Source organism: Octopus sinensis, linkage group LG14 (genome assembly GCF_006345805.1).
Source record: "Octopus sinensis linkage group LG14, ASM634580v1, whole genome shotgun sequence".
Taxonomy (NCBI): Eukaryota; Metazoa; Mollusca; class Cephalopoda; order Octopoda; family Octopodidae; genus Octopus; species Octopus sinensis.
The window spans coordinates 8,769,659-8,792,158 of NC_043010.1; the positions used below are offsets into that span (position 1 = coordinate 8,769,659).

The 22,500-nt window shown below is 34.7% G+C and overlaps 1 protein-coding gene across 2 annotated transcripts in view; it reads right to left on the reverse strand.

Annotated features, from left to right (window-relative positions):
* The window catches only part of LOC115218975 (putative protocadherin beta-18), a 226,884-nt gene that overhangs the window by 24,187 nt on the left and 180,197 nt on the right, over positions 1 to 22,500 (reverse strand). Inside the window, exon 4 of one of the 2 annotated variants that reach the window (XM_036508579.1) lies at positions 2,387 to 2,781. The exons of the other annotated variant lie outside the window; for it this stretch is intronic. Coding sequence (XP_036364472.1) covers positions 2,516 to 2,781 — 266 coding nt within the window. The 3' untranslated portion in view covers positions 2,387 to 2,515. Of the gene's footprint in view, positions 1 to 2,386; positions 2,782 to 22,500 lie in introns of those variants that run through there. 2 annotated transcript variants of the gene reach the window in all.

A 22,500-nucleotide genomic window follows, 5' to 3' on the forward strand; every position in this document is an offset into this window, starting at 1 on the left:
AGTTAATGTTATTGTTGATTGTGTTGTGATTGCTGCTGGATGTGTGATTGTTGTTGCTGTTATTGTTGTTGTAGATGATTTTGTTGTATTTGTTGTTGCTGCTGTTGTGATAATGTTGATATCGTTGTTGTAGATGATAATGTTGTATTTGTTGTTGCTGCTGCTGTGATAATGTTGATATTGTTGTTGTAGATGATAATGTTGTATTTGTTGTTGTTGCTGCTGTGATAATGTTGTATTTGTTGTTGTTGCTGCTGTGATAATGTTGATATCGTTGTTGTACATGATAATGTTGTATTTGTTGTTGCTGCTGCTGTGATAATGTTGATATTGTTTATATGTGATAATGTTGTATCTGTTGTTGCTGCTTGTTTGTTTGTTTGTTTGTTTGTTGAGCGAAACGGTCTTCGTCCCAGAGTGGGAGAAGTCAGAAACATGGTCCTTTGCTATTCGTAAGACCCACAGAAGAGAAAGCAGGTCAACCTCACCGACACCGAGAACATTGACGGATGTATGAATGCGCATCCAGGCTCAGCGGTTGCATAGGAAGTCGGGGACAAGAAACAGGAAGAAAGAGTGAGAGAAAGTTGGAGTGAAAGAGTACAACAGGGGTCGCCACCACCCCCTGCTGGAGCTTCATGGAGCTTTAGGTGTTTTCGCTTAATAAACACACACAACACCCGGTCTGGGAATCGAAACCGCAAACCTCCGACCGCGAGTCTGCTGCCCTAACTACTGGGCCATTGCGCCTCCACTGTTGTTGCTGCTGCAATGATAATGTTGTATTTGTTGTTGCTGTTGCTGTGATAATGTTGATATTGTTTGTAAGTGATAATATTGTATTTGTTGTTGCTGCTGCTGTGATAATATTCATGTTGTAATTGTAGGTGATAATGTTGAGTTTGTTACTAGTGCCACTGTGATAATGCTGATATTATTACTGCTGATAATGCTGATATTGTTGCTGCTGATAATGCTATTGTTGCTGTTGCTACAGATAATGTTGTGACTATTGTTGCTTAAGTTATTTCTTATAGTGATGGGATTGTTTTTATTGTTGCTGATAATGTTCTGTTTGTTGATGGTGTTGTCGATAATGTTGTGATGGCTGTTTTTGATAATGTTTTTGTTGTTCCAATAATGCTGTGAATATTGTTGCTGTGATAAGATTGCTGTTGTTGGTGCTGGTAATGTTTTGATTATTATTGTTGTTGCTAATGATATTGTGATTATTTTTGTCACTGATGATGTATATGTTGTCATTATTATTGTTGTTGTTACTGATAATGCTGCTAAAGTTCTTGGTATTTTTGTTGCAGCTGATAGTTCTGATAATGCTGTCATAGATTTTGTTGTCGTCATTGTTTAGCCCCAGGTCAACCTTTAAGTAGACATATAAAAGAAGACATTACAGCTATGATCATCTTGTTCTTATCTTTTTAGGTATTGTGTATCTTGGATCATAGTATGAAATTTGTCCTCTCCGTTTTTTTTTTTAAACAGATGCATTTGATATGAAGAAAGTTTTGCTGCTGTTTTTAGCATGTAAAGTGTTTACATACAGGGATACCATATCAGCTGGATTGTCATGGTTGTTGTTGCTGTTGCTGTCAGTGATAACAATATTGTTGTTATTATAGTCATCGATAATGTTGTTGGTGTTCATGAGAATGATCTCTGTCACATTGGAGTTTCTTGTTTAAATTCCAGAAAAACAAGTTCATTTAATGTTTTTATATTGGTATATCTATTTGAATTATATGGTTTTAGTATTCATTTTTTTTTAATATGCTAATCTCACAGAATCAATATTTTTATTGTTCAATTATTGGTTCTTGATCACAATATATTACCACACTTATCATCTTGGGAATGTGTGTTGACACATCGATACACTTTCCAATTTATTTGTGTGTGTGTGTCAGTGTCAGTGTGTATATACATATATACATAAATACATGTATCTATTTTTGATACTGCCTTGGGAGTGTGTGTTGATATATCAACATACTTTCAAACATGTGTGTGTATGTGTGTACATACATAGCTAATATGTGTGTGCATATACATATATATATATAAATATCTATATCTATGTATATAAATTCATATCCATACATATATATATATATATATATAGGCATATAATTTTATGTACATAAATATAGATACATAGATATATATAGATATATACACATGTTTACACACACACACTTATATGATTTTATATACATAAATATACATATATATATATTACACATATAGATATATACAGATGTAAATATATATGTATACATATGTATACACACACATACATATATACATGTGCATATGTATGTATACACATATATTATTCACACAGAAACATAAATTTCACCAACATCACCATCTTTCCTTACTGTAAGCACTACACACATACACACATACTCACATACCCACATACTCACACACATACACATCAATAGGGATAAATAAGTGATTTGATAACTCTCACAGAACATTTCGTACTGCTTATTTATGGTACTGCAGGTAGAGGTTTGGTAAATGAGGTGAAACTGTTCTTTGAAGGCAAATTCCATGGCTGTGTTGAAATATTTTGATTGTCACTCTCATCTACTGTTGATTTGGGAAGAAGTGCAAGTTTGCTGGTAATGTTCTGATCAGGCTTTGCTTGATAGGAGCTGTTGATACTATTGTTAATTTCTTTACATCGGTTGAATATCTGCGGTATAGGTTTCTTACCGGTACTCCATAGTTGTTTGCCAAGACTTGATTTCGGATCTGAGGAAAACGGGTAATACAAAATATATTTGTGGAGGAATACTCAGTTGATATCATGTGGGTATCACTTGATATCATCATTCTGGAGCCTGAATTAAAGAATACAATATGTATATCAAAGAATATTAAGATTTTGAAAGTGATTCAAACCTGAACTCTTGTTCAACATAAGCAGTGCCGGATTAAGGCATGAACCTTAGAACATTGCAGTCTGCGGTGAAGATGTGTAACATTAGGGCCTTGAATGAAGGTTGGGGTTTTAGGGGTTTGTGATTGTTAGGTCATGGATTTCATCCACAGACCTGGCAGAGTACTGAGTTCTGAAGCAAGACACTTCATTTCATTTTCTAGTATATTTGAATGAAAGTGAATATTAGTGTCTCTGTGACTGTCACATTCTGGTTGGAGTTTTGTAGTCTTGTACTCTTGTACTCTCAGCCTAAATATCTCAAAAATCCAGATAAACTCCAGCTTAATGAATCTATTGGTTTGAAGCAGGTTTAAAAGTTTCAGCCCGGGAGCATCCACCAGCTGGAAGATCTGCAGAGTTTCAATGTAAAGTTACCAAATTTATCACTAGAGGAATCACAGTATTTTGTAGCCCAGTACCTATAAAATCTTAATCCGGCTCTGCACACAAGATGTTAGAGTTCAAGCCTTGTTATTTCTTCTATTTCAACAAGGTTGAAAGGTTAAGATTTGTTTTCTTTTTTAATTTTTCCTATTTTGTTTAGAAAATTTTCTATGAGCACAAAGTAACAGTATCTTTGGGTCATATAATATTAATAAGTTTCTTTTGGAAGAGGTTATTACGCAATCATAATAGAGTTGTCAAATGGTGATATCAAAGTTAAGGATGATGAAGCTTGTAAGGAATTTGAACAGAAACTCATTAAAATACCATTTATAAGCTGTCTTATTCTGGATAGATTTGCTGTGGTATCTAGTAAATTAGAACAAGACTACATTTAAGCTATCTATAGTTATTGTCTATTTAGACTTGATTCGCTAGTTTGATCAGTCTGTCATTGACAAATTAACTCATTCAACTTGGTATGGTTTCATATGACCATCTTGTAAATGCAAATTGGAAATTTCATTGTAGGGAGCCAACTCACAGCAATGTAATTGATGGTCATACGAAAAAATAAATAAATATATAAATAACGACTGTTTGGTAAATTGTTAATTTCAAATATTGTTGATGCCAGAAGTGAAAGGATACTGTACAATTCATATAGTCAATTCTATATATTACTAACTTAATAGTATTGTTGCCATTATGACCAAAGATTTTACAATTAGAAATTGTAAACTTATATCTCTACTTTTACTCTTTTACTTGTTTCAGTCATTTGACTGCGGCCATGCTGGAGCACCGCCTTTAGTCGAGCAAATCGACACCGGGACTTATTCTTTGTAAGCTCAGTACTTATTCTATCGGTCTCTTTTTCCGAACTGCTAAGTGATGGGGACGTAAACACACCAGCATCGGTTGTCAAACAATGCTAGAGGGACAAACACAGACACACAAACATATACACACACATATATGTAAACATATATACGACAGGCTTCTCTCAGTTTCCGTCTACCAAATCCACTCACAAGGCATTGGTCGGCCCGGGGCTATAGCAGAAGACACTTGCCCAAGATGCCACGCAGTGGGACTGAACCGGGAACCATGTGGTTGGTTAGCAAGCTACTTACCACACAGCCACTCCTGCACCTCTACTTTTTCTTTTAATATTACATTTTTGATACTGATAACATTATCAAGCAAGCAAGATATTTTGATATTGAGTGAAACTCTGATAACTTTTGCCGATTTCAATGTATTTTAGATAATCATAAACAATATTTTTGTAGTTTAGTGAAATCACATTTGCCTTTTGTTAATTAATAAATGGCAAAAAAAACTAAAAAAAAAAAATTACAATATCAGCTACGATTCATGCAATCAGATAACATCTATAGCTTGAAATACACAAGAAAGGAATAAATATTATTAAGTTCTATGACAATTCCATCAAAGGTAGATTTTTTTTGTTTTTCTTTTTTCTTCTTGTTTAAGTGCCATTTTGCCCTTGTTATAGACTAAACTGGTTCATATATTTTGGATATCATTTTACATCAGTAAAGTGAACACACACACACACATATACATAAGGTTATTACATTATATATATATATATATGTATATATATATATATGTATATACATACATATATATATATTATATATATATATATACACACACACATATACATACATACATACATACATATATATATATATATATATTGTGGTACTCCATCAGTTACAATGACGAGGGTTCCATTTGATCTGATCAACAGAACAGCCTGCTCTTGAAATTAATATGCAAGTGGCTGAGCACTCCACAGACACACGTGCCCTTAACATAGTTCTCGGAAAGATTCAGCGTGAAACAGAGTGTGACAAGGCTGGCCCTTTGAAATACAGGTACAACAGAAACAGGAAGAAAGAGTGAGAGAAAGTAGTGGTTCACTACCACCCCCTCTCATGGAGCCTCATGGAGCTTTAGGTGTTTTCACTCAATAAATGCTCACAATGCCTGGTCTGGGAATTGAAACTGCAATCGTATGACCGTGAGTTTGCTGCCCTAACCACTAAGCCATTGTGCCTGCACACATATATATATATATATATATATACACTTTTTACTCTTTTACTTGCTTCAGTCATTTGACTGCGGCCATGCTGGAGCACCGCCTTTAGTCGAGCAAATCAACCCCAGGACTTATTCTTTGTAAGCCTAGTACTTATTCCATCGGTCTCTTTTGCCGAACCGCTAAGTTACAGACACACAAACACACCAACATCGGTTGTCAAGCAATGTTGGGGGGACAAACACAGACACACAAACACACACAAATATATATACATATATATTCGATAGGCTTCTTTCAGTTTCTGTCTACCAAATCCACTCACAAGGCTTTGGTCGGCCTGAGGGAGGCTATAGTAGAAGACACTTGCCCAAGGTGCCATGTAGTGGGATTGAACCCGGAACCATGTGGTTGGTAAGCAAGCTACTTACCACACAGCCACTCCTGTGCCTATATATATATATATATATATACACACACACGCACATACACATATATATATCTGTGTGTATATGTGTGTATATATATATGTGTGTGTGTGTGTGTGTGTGCATGTGTGTGTATGCACACACATACAAAAATACTAATGTATATAATTGCTTATATTCTGAACTTGAGGGTTTTAATAACTGTCACAGGTAGACAGACAGGATCAAAGATGATGTAGTTCTGTGAGAGTGATTATATATTTCATATGTAAAGCTTAACTAGAGAAAGCTAAGAAACGTGAAGTCTAATACTAACAACATTAAAGTCTTCATATCTTGTAGTTGAGGCAGTTATAAGTCAATTAGCAGCTAATAATCTAATTAACATATTATTTAAAGGATGGAACACAATGTGCAACTGCCTTGGACATAATCTTGTTTTCTGCTGATTCTAACCATATGAACGATACACGAAGATAATAGAAACTCTTGGCATAGCTGTGTGGTTAAGAAGCTTGCTTTGCAACCATGTGTTTTGGGGTTCAGTCCCACTATGGGGCCTCCTGGTCATGTTTATTTCTGTTATAGCATTGAGCCAGCCAATGCCTTGTGAGTGAATTTGATACAAAGACACTGTGTGGCGGGCCCCTCTAAATATGTATGTATACACACACATACACAAACACATACACACACACACACACACACACACACACACATACACATATATATATGTATGTTTGTGTGTATGTGTATATGTTTTTTTGTGCCAGTATTTTTCTCCTACCAACATTTTGCATTGATTTATTTATATACTCATACTTAGCAGTTTGGTAAGAAGAGACTGATAAAAGAAGTACCAGATTTGAAAATTAAATACTGAGGTAGATTTGATTGTCTCAACTCTTTGATGAGGTACCCAAATATAGCTGCAGTCCAATGGCCGAAGCATGTAAAAGATAAAAGGAAGATAAAAAAAGTTACTTACAATTTACACAGCAGTTGTTAATATTATAGTCGGATGGGATCAAGATGATCTCTGACATATAGAAAGCTCATCAAACAAAACGTTTCAATACAGTGCTCTGTTAGGAACATTGTAGCTCTCTTGACAAAACTACACACTGGGACAAGCCACAACATACACGTTTCAGCATCTGGCCCTGGGACTGTGGGTAATTTGGGTAATTGTATCATATACCTTACAATGGCACTATTTTGCTACCATATTTTACTATCATCATCATCATTGTTTGACCATGGTCGAGACAATGGAATTTACTATGCTATACCAGACTTCACAGTCCATCATGGCATTACGGAGGTCCTGTTGCTGGATGCTGTATCCCTGGAGATTAATTACATCAGGGTAGGAGAGTGTGCGCCCTCTGGTATCGCAAGTAGATGGCTTCCAGAGGAAAAGAGTAGAAATTGCCTCGTTTTCAGCTCTACAACAATGTCCAGCAAACTGGACTCTCCTACCTTTCACAAGAGATGATACAGGTGGTAGTTTCCCATATATTTGTACTTTCGTTGGATGACGCTTCCATGAGGGATTTTGAGCTCTGATAAGGAGGCGAGTGTAAGTTCTGTCTTTGCTTATAGTTATGTTACTGTAGAAATTAGAATACAATAGGACATGTTGATCTGTTATTTAACTCGGTAGGGCAGTTTTCTGAAAGAAATTTCACTGCTGAGAGTGAACAACTAGAAGGTAGTTTCCTTGGCACACTTTATTTCATGTTGCTCCAGTCCACTCAGCTACCAACAATGTATAGAACCTGATTTCAAAGGACCAGTTTTGTCACATACTGCAACACATTGAATCTCCTTGATCGAATCTACTGGAACCCTCATCATCATAACCAACAGAGTGCTAGTTTTTTTTTTTTTTTGTATTAGCTCATGTTTTAGAGATATAAAAACAGATGAACCTGACTTTTGAAAATGAAGTTTTTTTATCTTTCAATGGAAATGCCATATGCATATTGATATTACAAACATTGCTGTTAAATAGTCCTTGTAAATTTACTATAAACACCACAGTAACTAAAATGTAAATGTAAATGTAAATGTTAAAGGTGTGTTTTACTGAAATTCTAGATTCTCATTAATAGTAGAATGAGCATTTATAATAAAGAAAAGCATAATGAGGCAGAGAATAATTTGGTCCATAGCTTCAATGATATTTAGTTGATGTCACCAAGTTCCAAACATTTTTAAGCAATTCTAAAAGAAGAAAAATTTTTACTCAGGAATGCTTTCTACAATTTCTTTAGAACAAAAGAGATACTCATAATGTAATAAAGAATTTAATGAAAAAAATATATTTCCATTTCTGAAGCTCTAAGCTTTCTGTCACCATATACTATAAGACAATTTTGACAATATGCTTACAGATTTCAAGTGAAAGCAATTCCAAAGAAACATTCAAAACACTTATGTGTTCAATTTTCTGTAAATAATTATTAAAAAAACAAAACAAAAAAAACCAAAGAAAAAGCACATTGTCCTCACTCAAGTCCCTCCATCGTTCTTAAAATATGCGATTCTTGGTTCTTTCCATTTATTTCCATTGAAACAATAAACTATTGTTTGTATATCCAAATACGCATGCATATAGATATACACGCTTGTGCTTGTGTATACATGTATATGTGTGCACACACAAACACACATGGACATATATATACATATATATACATATATATACATATATATACATATATATACATATATATACATATGCTTACAGATAATTACATATAGACACCTATACATACACACATGTGCATTCAGACATATATATGTCGCTCTTTCTCTCCTCTCTCTCTCTCTCTTTAATATATACATATATAATATTATATATATATTAGATATATATAACATATTATATATATATATATTCTATCTATATATCTATCTATCTATATATATATATGTTTGTATGTATATATAATACTATATATATATATATATATATATATATATATATATATATATAATGTGCGTATGTATATATATATATATATATATATATATATATATATATATATATATATTATATATGTAATATATATATATGTCATGCATGTATATCTATCTATCTTCTTCTATCTATCTATATCTATCTATCTATCTATTCATCTATATCTATCTATCTATCTATCTATCTATATATATATATATATATATATATATATTATATATATATATATATAGATATGTATATAGATTATATGTATATAGATATATATATATAGAGAGAGAGAGCAAGAGCAAGAAAGTGAGAGAGAGAGAGAGAGCCAGAGACAGGTGAGACAGAGAGAGAGAAGCAGGACAATTTGTATTGTGTATGTTTCATATAGGAGGCAGAAATGTGTTTCAATTCATTTAACGTATACATATATGATTGAAAGACATATAGAACTTGCTTTGTTTATATTTAGAGGGGGAGTATGTGTGTGTGTGAGAGAGAGATAGAGAGTGAAAGAAAGAAAGAAAGAAAGAGAAGGAGTGGATGTGCTGTCTGAGATATAAAATTAATATGTAATCCTCTAACAATAGCTGGTGTGACACGGAAGTTCTGTTGGCAGTATGAGATCAGTGAATGACAAAATTATAATAAACCAAGAATATGTATCAGAAGACCCATAGGATTTGTTCAGAGTGGGAATTCTTCTTGTATAATATCAATTTCATTTGAATGACTGACTGGTATTATATTCTCACACTTAGGATAAAACTGCTAGGCTATGTATTATATTACAAAGAAAAATATTTGATGAATATTGCAAACTACAAACGTATTAATTTTGTTTCAATAACAAATGGAAGTTTGATCAATACTTTTAATCCTATTAGCAAAAGTAAGCTATTATTCCATTCTGTAGATGATCTGGCACTTTTGGTCCAAAATTAAGATTTGTAAGATCTGGGGGTAGCTAGTAAGAGAAAAAAAGCTGGGGAAAACAGAATTTTCATTCCTGTGAGTGTAAGTATGAATATAAATCTATAATCAAAGTACAAAAATTGCAGGTTCAACTGCCAATAGATATTCTATTTCTCATTGATTTTTGCTGTAACATTCACATCATTTGGCTTACACAGCAGTAAATGATTTTCTTTTCTTTTTTTGTTCAAAGTTCCAGAGAATATGTGATATCCCAATGCAATATTTGATGGGAATATTAATTTGATTGTTCAACCAACCGAAGTTCACTATTTTCTAAGATAGAGATGTATTCATTTCCAGTTATTGTTTCAATATATCCATCTTTCTATGTATGGAATATCAGAATTGTTTATGATAGTATGTCTCTTAGGATGATTGTGTTCAGACATTTTGAAAGCTCTACTGAAGACAGGGCTGTTTCCAAACAAACACTGACCTTGTCATATGTATTTGCATTTGTACATGTTACATCAAAAGAACCTGCAGTCTGACCATAAGGCCTTATTTTGTAAAAAGGCAAAACATATATAGACAAGACTCAATCATCATCATCATCATCATCGTTTAGCGTCCACTTTCCATGCTAGCATGGGTTGGACGGTTCAACTGGGGTCTGGGAAGCCAGAAGGCTGCACCAGGCCCAGTTTGATCTGGTAATGTTTCTACAGCTGGATGCCCTTCCTAATGCCAACCACTCCATGAATGGAGGTGCTAGACGAGGCTGGCAATGGCCACGATCAGATGGTGCTTTTTACGTGCCACCGGCACGGGGGCCAGGCGAGGCTGGCAATGGCCACGAACAACAGATGGTGTTCTTTACATGCCACTGGCACGGGGGCCAGGCGAGGCTGGCAAACGGCCACGATCAAATGGTGCTTTTTATGTGCCACCGGCATGGGGGCCAGGCAAGGCTGGCAACGGCCACGAACGGATGGTGCTTTTTACGTGCCACCGGCATGGGGGCCAGGCGAGGCTGGCAATGGCCACGAACGGATGGTGCTTTTTACGTGCCACCGGCACGGGGGCCAGGCGAGGCTGACAACGGCCACGAACGGATGGTGCTTTTTACGTGCCACCAGCACGAGGCCAGTCGGGGCGGCGCTGGCAACAGCCACGTTCGGATGGTTCAATGTATATATTTATTCCTAAACATTTCCAATAGAAGTCCAAAGCTAAAAATTTGTTGGGAGAGTAGCTGTCAGTTATATTAGCCTCATTACTTGACTGGCATTTTATTTTATTGGTTCCAGAAGGATGAAAGGCAAAGCTGATTTTTTAAAAATTTGAACTCAAAACATAATGTGATGGAATTTTACTGATTTACTGTCTTTACAATTTTCAAGAAAGATACAAGACCAGAAATTTGTGAGGAAACAAAATGTAATTAAAGTAATCCAGCTATTTAACTGATAAAAAGGATGAAAGTGAATGTACTAGCTCTAATAGTTAGAGTAGTGCACTCATATTCATAATAGATTATGATTATTATTATTAAGCCAAGACTGACTTTGCCTTTTGTCTTTTTCAATAAAATAAGTCCCAGTTTTGCTCAGGGAATGATGTAATTGACTAACTCCCACCTTTGAAATTGATAACCTTGTGCCAAAATTTGATACCATTGTTTTATCATTATTATTATTATTATTATTATTATTATTATCATTATTATCATTATTATTATTATTATTATTATTATTATTATCATTATTATTATTATTATTATTATTATTTCATATATGCTCAACAGATTAGACTGTGGATATGAAATAATGATAATGATGATGATGATGATGATGATGATGAGCATAATAATAATAATAATAATAATAATAATAATAATAATAATAATAATCATAATAATAATAATAAGAAGAAGAAAAACAACAACAACAATAACAATAATAGTAATAATACTAATAATAATAATAATAACAACAACAATGTTTCAAATTTTGGTATTATTACTACTAATATTTTTATTATCATTATTATCATTATTATTATTATTATATTATTATTATTATATTATTATTATATTTTATTATTATTATTATTGGCATAAATTACTATTATTGTTATTGGCCCCATGATGCAACTTAAAGATTCATAGGCTCATCGCAAGAGCCTAGTTCATCAAGCTCAGACATGTATGTATATATACGTATGCATAAATATGCATACATGTGTGTGTGCACTGAGCCTGTATATTGAAATTGTCTTTAGTTATAGTTATGTCCAGAAGTTGTGCCATGTTTAGATATAGTGCTATGTCCAGCTATTGTATAATATGTAAAAACAGATTTATTTTTGATCACTGTGAGTATTCTTAAAATGCATAATCATTACTTAGGCATACTTAAAGTAATACAGATAATGGTTTGGCTAAGTTAACCCTCTTAGATCTGGGTACCTCCATCGGGGCTCCTGAGCCAAAAAATAAATAGTTGCATATATGACACAAAAGTAATAATTGCAGGTAAACTATGGACAGAATCAGGACAAAAATCAGGAGGGCAACAATAATCGGTCTTTCTCTCAACTGCTGTATTTGTTAAGCAAACTAATGGACAGAATGACAAAAGATTGAGGAGAATAACGATAAATAGGTATATATCTCAACTACCATCTTAATTCACCCCAAACCTTACTTTCCTCGTCACGTTCAACAGTGTCATTGTCTGAATCACTCTCGTAACCAGCGTAAGTGTAAATTCTTTGTCTGAAGAATAAATATCATTAATAATTTCCTCAACTGTAAAGAGTCTAGCCTTGCTTGTTTACAAGACAAAGTGCTGGGTTCATCTCACACAGCTGTTTCATTGTAAACTCATTTTTTTTTCTCTCTCTGGTTAAAAACAAAAGTAAACAACAGCTATGGGGGAAAGACCATTAACAATGAGTTATAAACACACTTGACTACAAAGCTGCAACATGATTATTTGTCTAATTTTAGTATTTTATATTCTTTTTCTACTTGAGTTGTTCATTACTGCTTTTGCAGGAATCCAGCAGATATGACATTTAAGCTATTCCTGCTAGAGTAGGAACATGGCGTGACAGGGTTAAAGCAGAGAAACCATAAGCGAAGGGTTAAATTTTCCTGTAGGAAAAAAATTCTTTATTGTCAGGTCTGATCTTGTAAAAGTCATAGAATGCATGCACACACATAGGTACATGTGCTCATACACACATAGACACATGTGTACACACACATAAGCGCATGCATGTGCATACACACACATAAATGTTGACATTTCAATCAGATGGTAACAAGTAAATTCAACATCAATGTTTGAATTTGCTTGTCACCATCTGGTTGAAAGAGAGAAATTATGTTTATATTCCTTTGTGACATGACAATTTGGCCAGTAATTATGAAAACCAGTGGAAAAAAATCTTTTGCTTGAGAAGCAGGTGAGATTTGATGACAGTAAAACCATCTGGGCATAAAATTTTGCCTCAAATAATTCCTCATCCAATCCTGCAAGCATGGAAAAAGTAGACAATCAGCACATCAGGATATATATATAATTGTAAAGCATGACTGTCACCACTACTATATGAACCTGAAGATTGCAGAGTTTAATGCATGAAAGTACTAGTTCAATCAGAATGAACATTTAACATTCTATTATTTTATTTTATTTATTATTTATAGTATCTTATATCATTATAAGATTGTAAATAAAACGTGAAAACCAGACAAGGTTGGAATTCCTTTATAATATATTCTTCTATACACAATCACACACACCCGTATATATATCTATATCTATATATATATATATACATGTGTGTGCATGGGTGTGTATATTTATGTGTATATATATATATATATATATATATATATATATATATATAGTCATCTAAGAATCCATAAGTCAGAAAAAATATGCACTTGTATAGTTGTCAACAGAGTTGGTTATATTAATCAAAATATACAGTATTGTAGATCTATTTCAGCCGATCTTACAAATTGGTTTCCCTGGTGACATCTCTGAAGAGCATTTAGTGTTAGATGCAAACATTTATGTCTAATATCTGGTTGTCAAATATCCAATGTGAAATTGATTTGTAAGATCAGCTGAAGTGAATCTATAATACAGCATAGTTTTGATGAATGTATCAGCATGCTTACCTTTATTTATATTAGTGAAACTTATATGTAAAATAAATGTTTCTGTTGCTTGCATTGCTTTTTAAAATACTCTGAAGTTCTCACTTTAAGTTTTCACTAACATGGTGCCTGATTTCTTCTCTTGGGTTACCTACATCTACATTACATTTGGTTTATTATTTATTGTTCACCATAGGCGCAGGAGTGGGTGTGTGGTAAGTAGCTTGTTTACCTACCACATGGTTCCAGGTTCAGTCCCACTGCGTGGCACCTTGGGCAAGTGTCTTCTACTATAGCCTCGGGCCGACCAAAGCCTTGTGAATGGATTTGGTAGACGGAAACTGAAAAGAAGCCCGTCGTATATATGTATATATATATATATGTATGTGTGTGTTTTTGTGTCTGTGTGTGTCCCCCGAGCATTGCTTGACAACCGATGCTGGTGTGTTTATGTCCCTGTCACTTAGCAGTTCGGTAAAAGAGACCGATAGAATAAGTACTGGGCTTACAAAAGAATAAGTTCCGGGGTCGAGTTGCTCGATTAAAGGTGGTGCTCCAGCATGGCCGCAGTCAAATGACTGAAACAAGTAAAAGAGTAAAAGAGATACTAATCTTCCATGACCACTACCTCAATTTACCACCTTAAAATCGATGCATTATCTTTCTCAACTTCTCCCTGCCTTTTTTGCTCTTTCTATTTCTCTGGACATATAATTCAAAACAAGGTTTTTCTGTAAACCATTTTCCCCTATCTTTAGTGTGAATCTAATATTTAACCCTTTTGTTACCATATTTCTGTTGAGATGCTCTGTGATTCTTTCAATTAATTTTAAATATAACAAAGAATTTAGTAAAATAACTTAGTTATCATTAAGCTGTTGTTAAGGACATAAATTGTGACTAAGGTTTGGTGGAAGATTTTAATTCAAAACTTATGTAAACAAGACAGGAGTGGTTGTGTGGTAAGTAGCTTGCTAACCAACCACATGGTTCTGGGTTCAGTCCCACTGTGTGGCACCTTCTGCAAGTGTCTTCTGCTATAGCCCCGGGCCAACCAATGCCTTGTGAGTGGATTTGGTAGACGGAAACTGAAAGAAGCCTGTCGTATATATGTATGTATATATATATATATATGTATGTGAGTGTGTGTTTGTGTGTCTGCGTTTGTCCCGCTAGCATTGCTTGACAACCGATGCTGGTGTGTTTACGTCCCCGTCACTTAGCGGTTCGGCAAAAAGAGACCGATAGAATAAGTACTGGGCTTACAAAGAATAAGTCCCGGGGTCGATTTGCTCGACTAAAAGGCGGTGCTCCTGCATGACCGCAGTCAAATGACTGAAACAAGTAAAAGAGAAAGACATTTGTACTCAGAGCCCGAACCGGTTTCGGCCGGGCTTGTAACGAAAGGGACTGTATCTCAGATGTTTCTTTGCTTGCTTGAGTCGTCTCTAAAGAGAATCATGAATTTTCGCCAAGCAGTTATAATCGAGAAGAATTGTAAAAATATTTCTGAATAGGCAATGTTACAATGTTTTATACCTTTTTTTTTTTTTTTTTTTTTTTTGGTAGTGGGTGCATCTCCAGTGACATTTCCAAGATTAGAACTATTATCCCCAGCAGAATACCATCCAGAATCTGCCATACAGATATTCAGAATCCATTTACAAAAAAGTCGAGTACTATGCTTCACAAGTTCAGACTAGTGCTTGACTCTAAAAGAACATGTCTGGTAAAGAAGATTAATCTGACATTTTTCTGGTTGTCCTTTAGTTATGTCAAATATGATCCACATTTGGCATGCATTCATGCATCCATCCATCTATCTGTCTATCTACTTTTTTGTCCGTCTATCTATCTATCTATCTACCTATCTATCTATCTATCTATTTATCTATCTATCTATATCTATCTATCTATCTATCTATCTATCTATCTATCTATTTATTTATCTATCTATCTATCTATCAATCTATCTATCTATTTATCTATCTATCTATCTATCTATCTATCTATCTATCTATATCTATCTATCTATCTATCTATATCTATCTACCTATTTATCTATCTATCTATCTATCTATCTATCTATCTATCTATCTATCTATCTATCTATCTATCTATCTATCTATCTATCTGTCTGTCTGTCTTTATACACACACACACACACACACACACACATGCGTGCTATGGGCGTATATATATTTGTATACATGTATGATTTTTGTATTGAAATAGTTTTATATATTCTTAGGCATGAGTCTGTGCATGTGTGTTTGGGTGTTTGGGTGTATGTGTGCATGTGTATGTGTGCATGTGTACATATCTATGTAACATTTATGTAGTAGTTCTTATCTGCATGATTTTTTAAATCCTTTTTATGTCACAAATCATTCAATATAGATTTTGTTATACTTATACTTATATTTCCCAGATATCCACTTGTCAAAAGAAACTGGCACTTTGTAAAAGAATTTTCATTTTAGAATCTGTCATTCTGTATTCTGAATGCAATCATTGATGGAACCATAGATATTTTAAGAAAGAATATGTTGACACCAGGCCAGACCGTACTGATTCCAAAAGAAGGCCATTTTACCAATTAGCTAGCTTTCTATCATACATACACTTCAACTACTAGCTATCAGGTGTGTTGGTTCTTTTTATTGTCCTATCTATCACTACAGCCACAGGAGTGGCTGTGTGGTAAGTAGCTTGCTTACCAACCTCATGGTTCGAGTTCATTCCCACTGTGTGGCACCTTGGGCAAGTCTCTTCTACTATAGCCTCGGGCCGACCAAAGCCTTGTGAGTGGATTTGGTAGACTGAAACTGAAAGAAGCCTGTCGTATATATGTATGTATATATATATGTATGTGTGTGTATATGTTTGTGTTTCTGTGTTTGTCCCCCCAACATGGCTTGACAACTGATGCTGGTAACTTAGTGGTTCAGCAAAAGAGGCCGCTAGAATAACTACTAGGCTTACAAAAAATAAGTTCTGGAGTCGATTTGCTTGACTAAAGGTGTTGCTCCAGCATGGCCGCAGTCAAATGACTGAAGCAAGTAAAAGAGTAAAAGAGTAAAATTTGGATTAGCTAGCAGTTTACATTTACTCCTCACAACTCACTTGACCCTCAGAAAATATTATTTGTTAGTCTATGACAATCAACCAAGCCCATTCATAAAAAAGATAGAAAAATCTCACAGTCTCCTCCTGGGGCCCCAAAACAGTCTTGTTCTGCCTTGCTAATGGCAAGCTGGCAGAATCATTAGCACACTAGGCATTTGGTCCATCGTTCTGAGTTCAAATTCTGCCAAGGATAATTTTGTCTTTTATCCTTTAGGGTCCATAAAATGACTACGACTTGATCACTGGGTTCAATGTAATTGACTTTCTCCCTACACCAAATTTGCTGGCCTCGTGTTAAAATTTGAAATTAATATTTTCTTAAATGTCTTATCTGTTCTTGTCTATTTCCTCTTTGTTCCAAGTATAATGTATCTAGAAAAGCATTAACCTATTTCTTTACTACCCTCAAGGGGCTAAACACAGAGGGGACAAACAAACGAATTAAGTCGATTATATCGACCCCAGTGAGTAACTGGTACTTATTTAATCGATCACGAAAGGATGAAAGGCAAAGTCGACCTCGGCGGAATTTGAACTCAGAACATAACAGCAGACGAAATACCACTAAGCATTTTGCCCAGCATACTAACGTTTCTGCCAACAGCAACAACATCTACTTCACATTTTAAGATCATAGGGTATAATTCAATAGAATTTGGTTGCCATTTCTGGAAGGCCTCTTTAACATTGCTTTTGCTGTTGTTGCTTTAGCATCAAATCATGTCAGATGGGCAACATAAACATAACATGCAAGCAGGTATTGTAGGTACATCACATTCACTAATCGTTCAAAGTACCTATGTACTTATGAACAGATATAAACAAATTCTCAATCCCTCTAATTTAAACAACCAGAACATCTAAGATGTGACATAGAGAGGGAAAGAGGTCTCCACAAATACCATATTTCATTACAAATAAGGCATACATTTTTCCTCACAAAAGCCCCTCAAAATCACTCAGGATTATATTTGCAAAGTTGGGCCACCCATAAGCTCTAATGTACTAAAACCTTTTTATTCATAACTAGCAGTATCGCCCGGCGTTGCTCGGGCTTGTAAGGGAAATAACTATATAAGCATTTTTAGAGAGTTACTTCCTTTATATAACCCGAGCAAAAATCATTAAAAATGCGGAAAAATGATTGTAAATTGTTTTTTAAATCGTAGACTCATCGTAGACACGCATTGATACCCAGAAGGCTCGATATGAATGACAACTATAAGATACCCGCTTTTGGTTAAACTGCACCGCAAAATGTGGGAGTAGTTAGGAATCTAAATCGGAGGAGATAGAGTCTCACACACACAACTTGAATTTTATATATAAAGATATGAAGTCTCACTAAAGTTGATTTTGTCTTTCATCCTTTTGAGGTTGATTAACTCTGTACTAGTTGAGCTGTACTGGGGTCAATGCAATTGACTTACCACCTCCCCTAAAATTACTGGCCTTGTGTCGAAATGTGAAACCAATATGTATTGCTGAAGTTTGGGTGTGTCTAATATGCTCATATATCTTTTTCATGCCATCAGATATGGTACTTGGAAGATACTCATTTTCTGTTAAGCAGACTGGAGTAAAGCGTTTTGTTCATGAACATACAATAATACTTAGTTCAGGAACTGAACCCATGACTTCATGATCTTGTGCCCAACACCCAGACCACTAGGCCATGCATCTCCATCTTCACCAAGTCTGATGAAGCTGACCTGTTATCAAATGTTTTCCATGTAGAATCCTCTGCCTTTTAGGAATCTCTGTAACAACAGTATTTAATACAACAGTCCTATATTTTTATTTTTTTATAAAAGTAGGGTGCGATTTGTGAATGATTTAGCTGTTATTTTTAGCTGTCATTCTAAGGTAAAAAGGTATGTTAACAACTGTTAGGAGTTTTCCCAAAGACAGTAGATGTGTTGAGCAGAAAAAACACGAATAAGAATAGAAACACAAAAATCAATGAAGTATCCTGTACATGATTGGTGTGTGTTTTTATAAAGTAGCATGCAGTGTCAACAGAAAAGTAATTTCACTGTAAATTATTACAATGCTATATCAAAATTTTGAACAATTTCTTATTGAATATTGGAATATCTTAGTTTCAATGTGTGTACGTATACTTCTGAGCAAGTGGAGATTTTTCACTTTCACATAGAAGTGAACAGAAGTATATGAGTGTGTGAGAATCATTGTGTATGTATGTATGTATGTATGTATGTATGTATGTATGTATTTATGTATGTGTGTATGTATTAATGTATGTATGTGTGTATGCATGTATGTATGTATGTATGCATGTATGTATGTATGTAGGTAGGTAGGTATTTATGTATATATGTTTGTATGTATGTATGCATGTATGTATATATGTATGCATGTTTATATATTTGTATATGTATATATATATATATATATATATATATAGTCAATTCAACCAACAAACAATTCAAAAATTAAATGAAAATGAACTAAATACATGCACACACACAACACACGCACCCACACACACACATACATATAATATATATATATATATATATGTGTGTGTGTGTGTCTGTGTCTGTGTGTATGCACATAAATACATGTACATATATATAACTCATGAGTGTAAATATGTATATATATATATATGTGTGTGTGTGTATATATATATATATGTGTATATACAAAACATATATATTATATATATTCATGCACCACATATAACCATACATATACACAAACACAGGTAATATCTATCAGCAATTTATCTGAAAATATTATATGAGCCACTTACCAGCATTAAGATAGAATCTTCTAGAAAAAAAATCACCCAAGTTAAAAGAAAAAAAACAAACAATAGATATTACTGCTATTAAAAACAGAAAAAAACACTATCTCTGTCAGTATTGTTTACAGGAGAGGCATGTTATCGATATTGCTAGAGTTTATTCTTCATTTACCTGGTGCATAACAGACAAATATCGTTTCAAGTGGTTTAAAATACTGTGGCAGTCAAAGGACTAAAGGTGAGTGTGTATTTAAAAATATTACTTCAAATATACCTTATGAATATTGGTTTAACATTTTGGTGCAAGGAGAGCAATTGCAAAGGAGTGGGTTGGTCAATTACTGGGTCGACCCCAGTGATCAACTGGTATTTATGTTATCAACTTATTTATGTTATAGGTGTAGGAGTGGCTGTGTGGTAAGTAGCTTGCTTGCCAACCACACAGTTCCGGGTTCAGTCCCACTGTGTGGCACTTTGGGCAAGTGTCTTCTACTATAGCCTCGGGCTGACCAAAGCCTTGTGAGTGGATTTGGTAATGGAAACTGAAAGAAGCCTGTCGTATATATGTGTGTCTATATATATATATATTATATATATATATATATATATTATGTATATATATATATATATGCAGTGTGGTATATGTTGGTGTGTCTATGTTTGTCCCCCCAACACGCTTGACAACTGGTGTGTTTATGCCCCCGTACCTTAGCAGTTCAGCAAAAGAGACCGATAGAATAAGCACTAGGCTTACGAAAAATAAGTCCTGCCATTGATTTGCTCGACTACAGGTGGTGCTCCAGCATGGCCGCTGTCAAATGACTGAAACAAGTAAAAGAGTAAAAGAGTAACTCCAAAGCTGACCTTGGTGGAATGTGAAATCAGGATGCCAAGATGGAGGAAATGCTGCTCAACATTTTGCCTGGCATGCCAATGATTCTGCCAGCTCATTACCTCAATATACCATATAAATATAACCTTCATTTATTTTAAATTAATATGGCAAGATTGTTCATTTATATGTAACTATTATCAATATATAGGCGCAGTGAGTGGCTGTGTGGTAAGTAGCTTGCTTGCCAACCACATAGTTCCGGTTCAGTCCCACTGCGTGGCACCTTCGAAGTGTCTTCTACTATAGCCTGGCCGACCAAGCCTTGTGAGTAGATTTGGTAGACAGAAACTGAAAGAAGCCCGTCGTATATATGTATTATATGTAAGGTTGGTCGTGTGTGTTTGTGTGTCTGTGTTTGTCCCCCAACATTGCTTGACAACCAATGGTGGGTGTTTTATCCCCATCACTTAGCTGTTCGGCAAAAGAGACCGATAGAATAAGTACTGGGCTTACAAAGAATAAGTCCCGGGGTCGAGTTGCTCGACTAAAGGCGGTGCTCCAGCATGGCCGCAGTCAAATGACTGAAACAAGTAAAAAAGTAAAAGAGTAAAAGAGTATATCCTGAAAGGTTAGGGAGCAAGCTGGCAGAATCATTAGCATGCCAGGCAAAATTCTTAGTGACATTTTGTCCATCTTTATGTTTTGGGTTCAAATTCTACCGAGGTCAACTTTGCTTTTCATCCTTTCAGGATTGATAAAATAAGTATCAGTGGAGCACTGTGGTTGATGTAATTGACTTCCCCTTCCCCTGAAATTGCTGGCCTTGTGCCAAAATTTGAAACTAGTATATTCTGAAAGGTGTTGGGCAGGCAGAATCATTAACACACTGGACAAAATGCATAACAGCATTTGTATGGCTTTAGGTTCACAGTTGAAATGCCACCAAGGTTGACTTTACCATTCATCCTTTTGGGGTTGATAAAATAAGTACCCGTAGGTACTGATGTAATCGACTTAACTACCCACCAAAAAAAAAAAAATTGTTAGTTTGGTGATAAATTTGAAGCAATTATTAATATATTCTGTATTTCATTATTCTAAGTCAAACCAAATGAAGTGAATATTCTTTGATGAGAAGACCTAAAGTGATTGAAACATATATACTCATTTACTCATTTACTTGTTTCAGTCATTTGATTGTGGCCATGCTGCAGCACTGCCTTTAGTCAAGCAAATCGGACCCAGGACTTATTCTTTGTAAGCCTAGTACTTATTCTATCGGTCTTTTATGCCGAACCGCTAAGTTACGGGGACATAAACACACCAGTATCGGTTGTCAAGCGATGTTGGGTGGGGACAAACATATACAAACACACACATACATATTTATATATATACAATGGGTTTCTTTCAGTTTCCGTCTACCAGATCCACTCATAAGGCTTTGGTTGGCCTGAGGCTACAGTAGAAGACACTTGTGCAAGGTGTCAAGCAGTGGGACTGAACCTGGAACTATGTGGTTGGTAAGCAAGCTACTTACCACATAGCCACTTCTTGCCCCCAATTTTTTTTTTTAATTTTTAAAATTCAATGATGAAGAAGATGATGATGATGTTGATGTTGACAATAGCAATGATGATTTGACTTGTATTCAACATGACATTGAAGAAAAATGAGTAAAAAACATTAAATAAGCACATGACTCAGTACCATCCAAGTAGTGGCATTCCAGGTTATGGAAAAGAGAAATTTTATGTGAACATGCCACATGTGAAAGTTTTCCAATTATTGACTTGTGAATCATTGGTATAGATAATATCAAAAGAAGTTT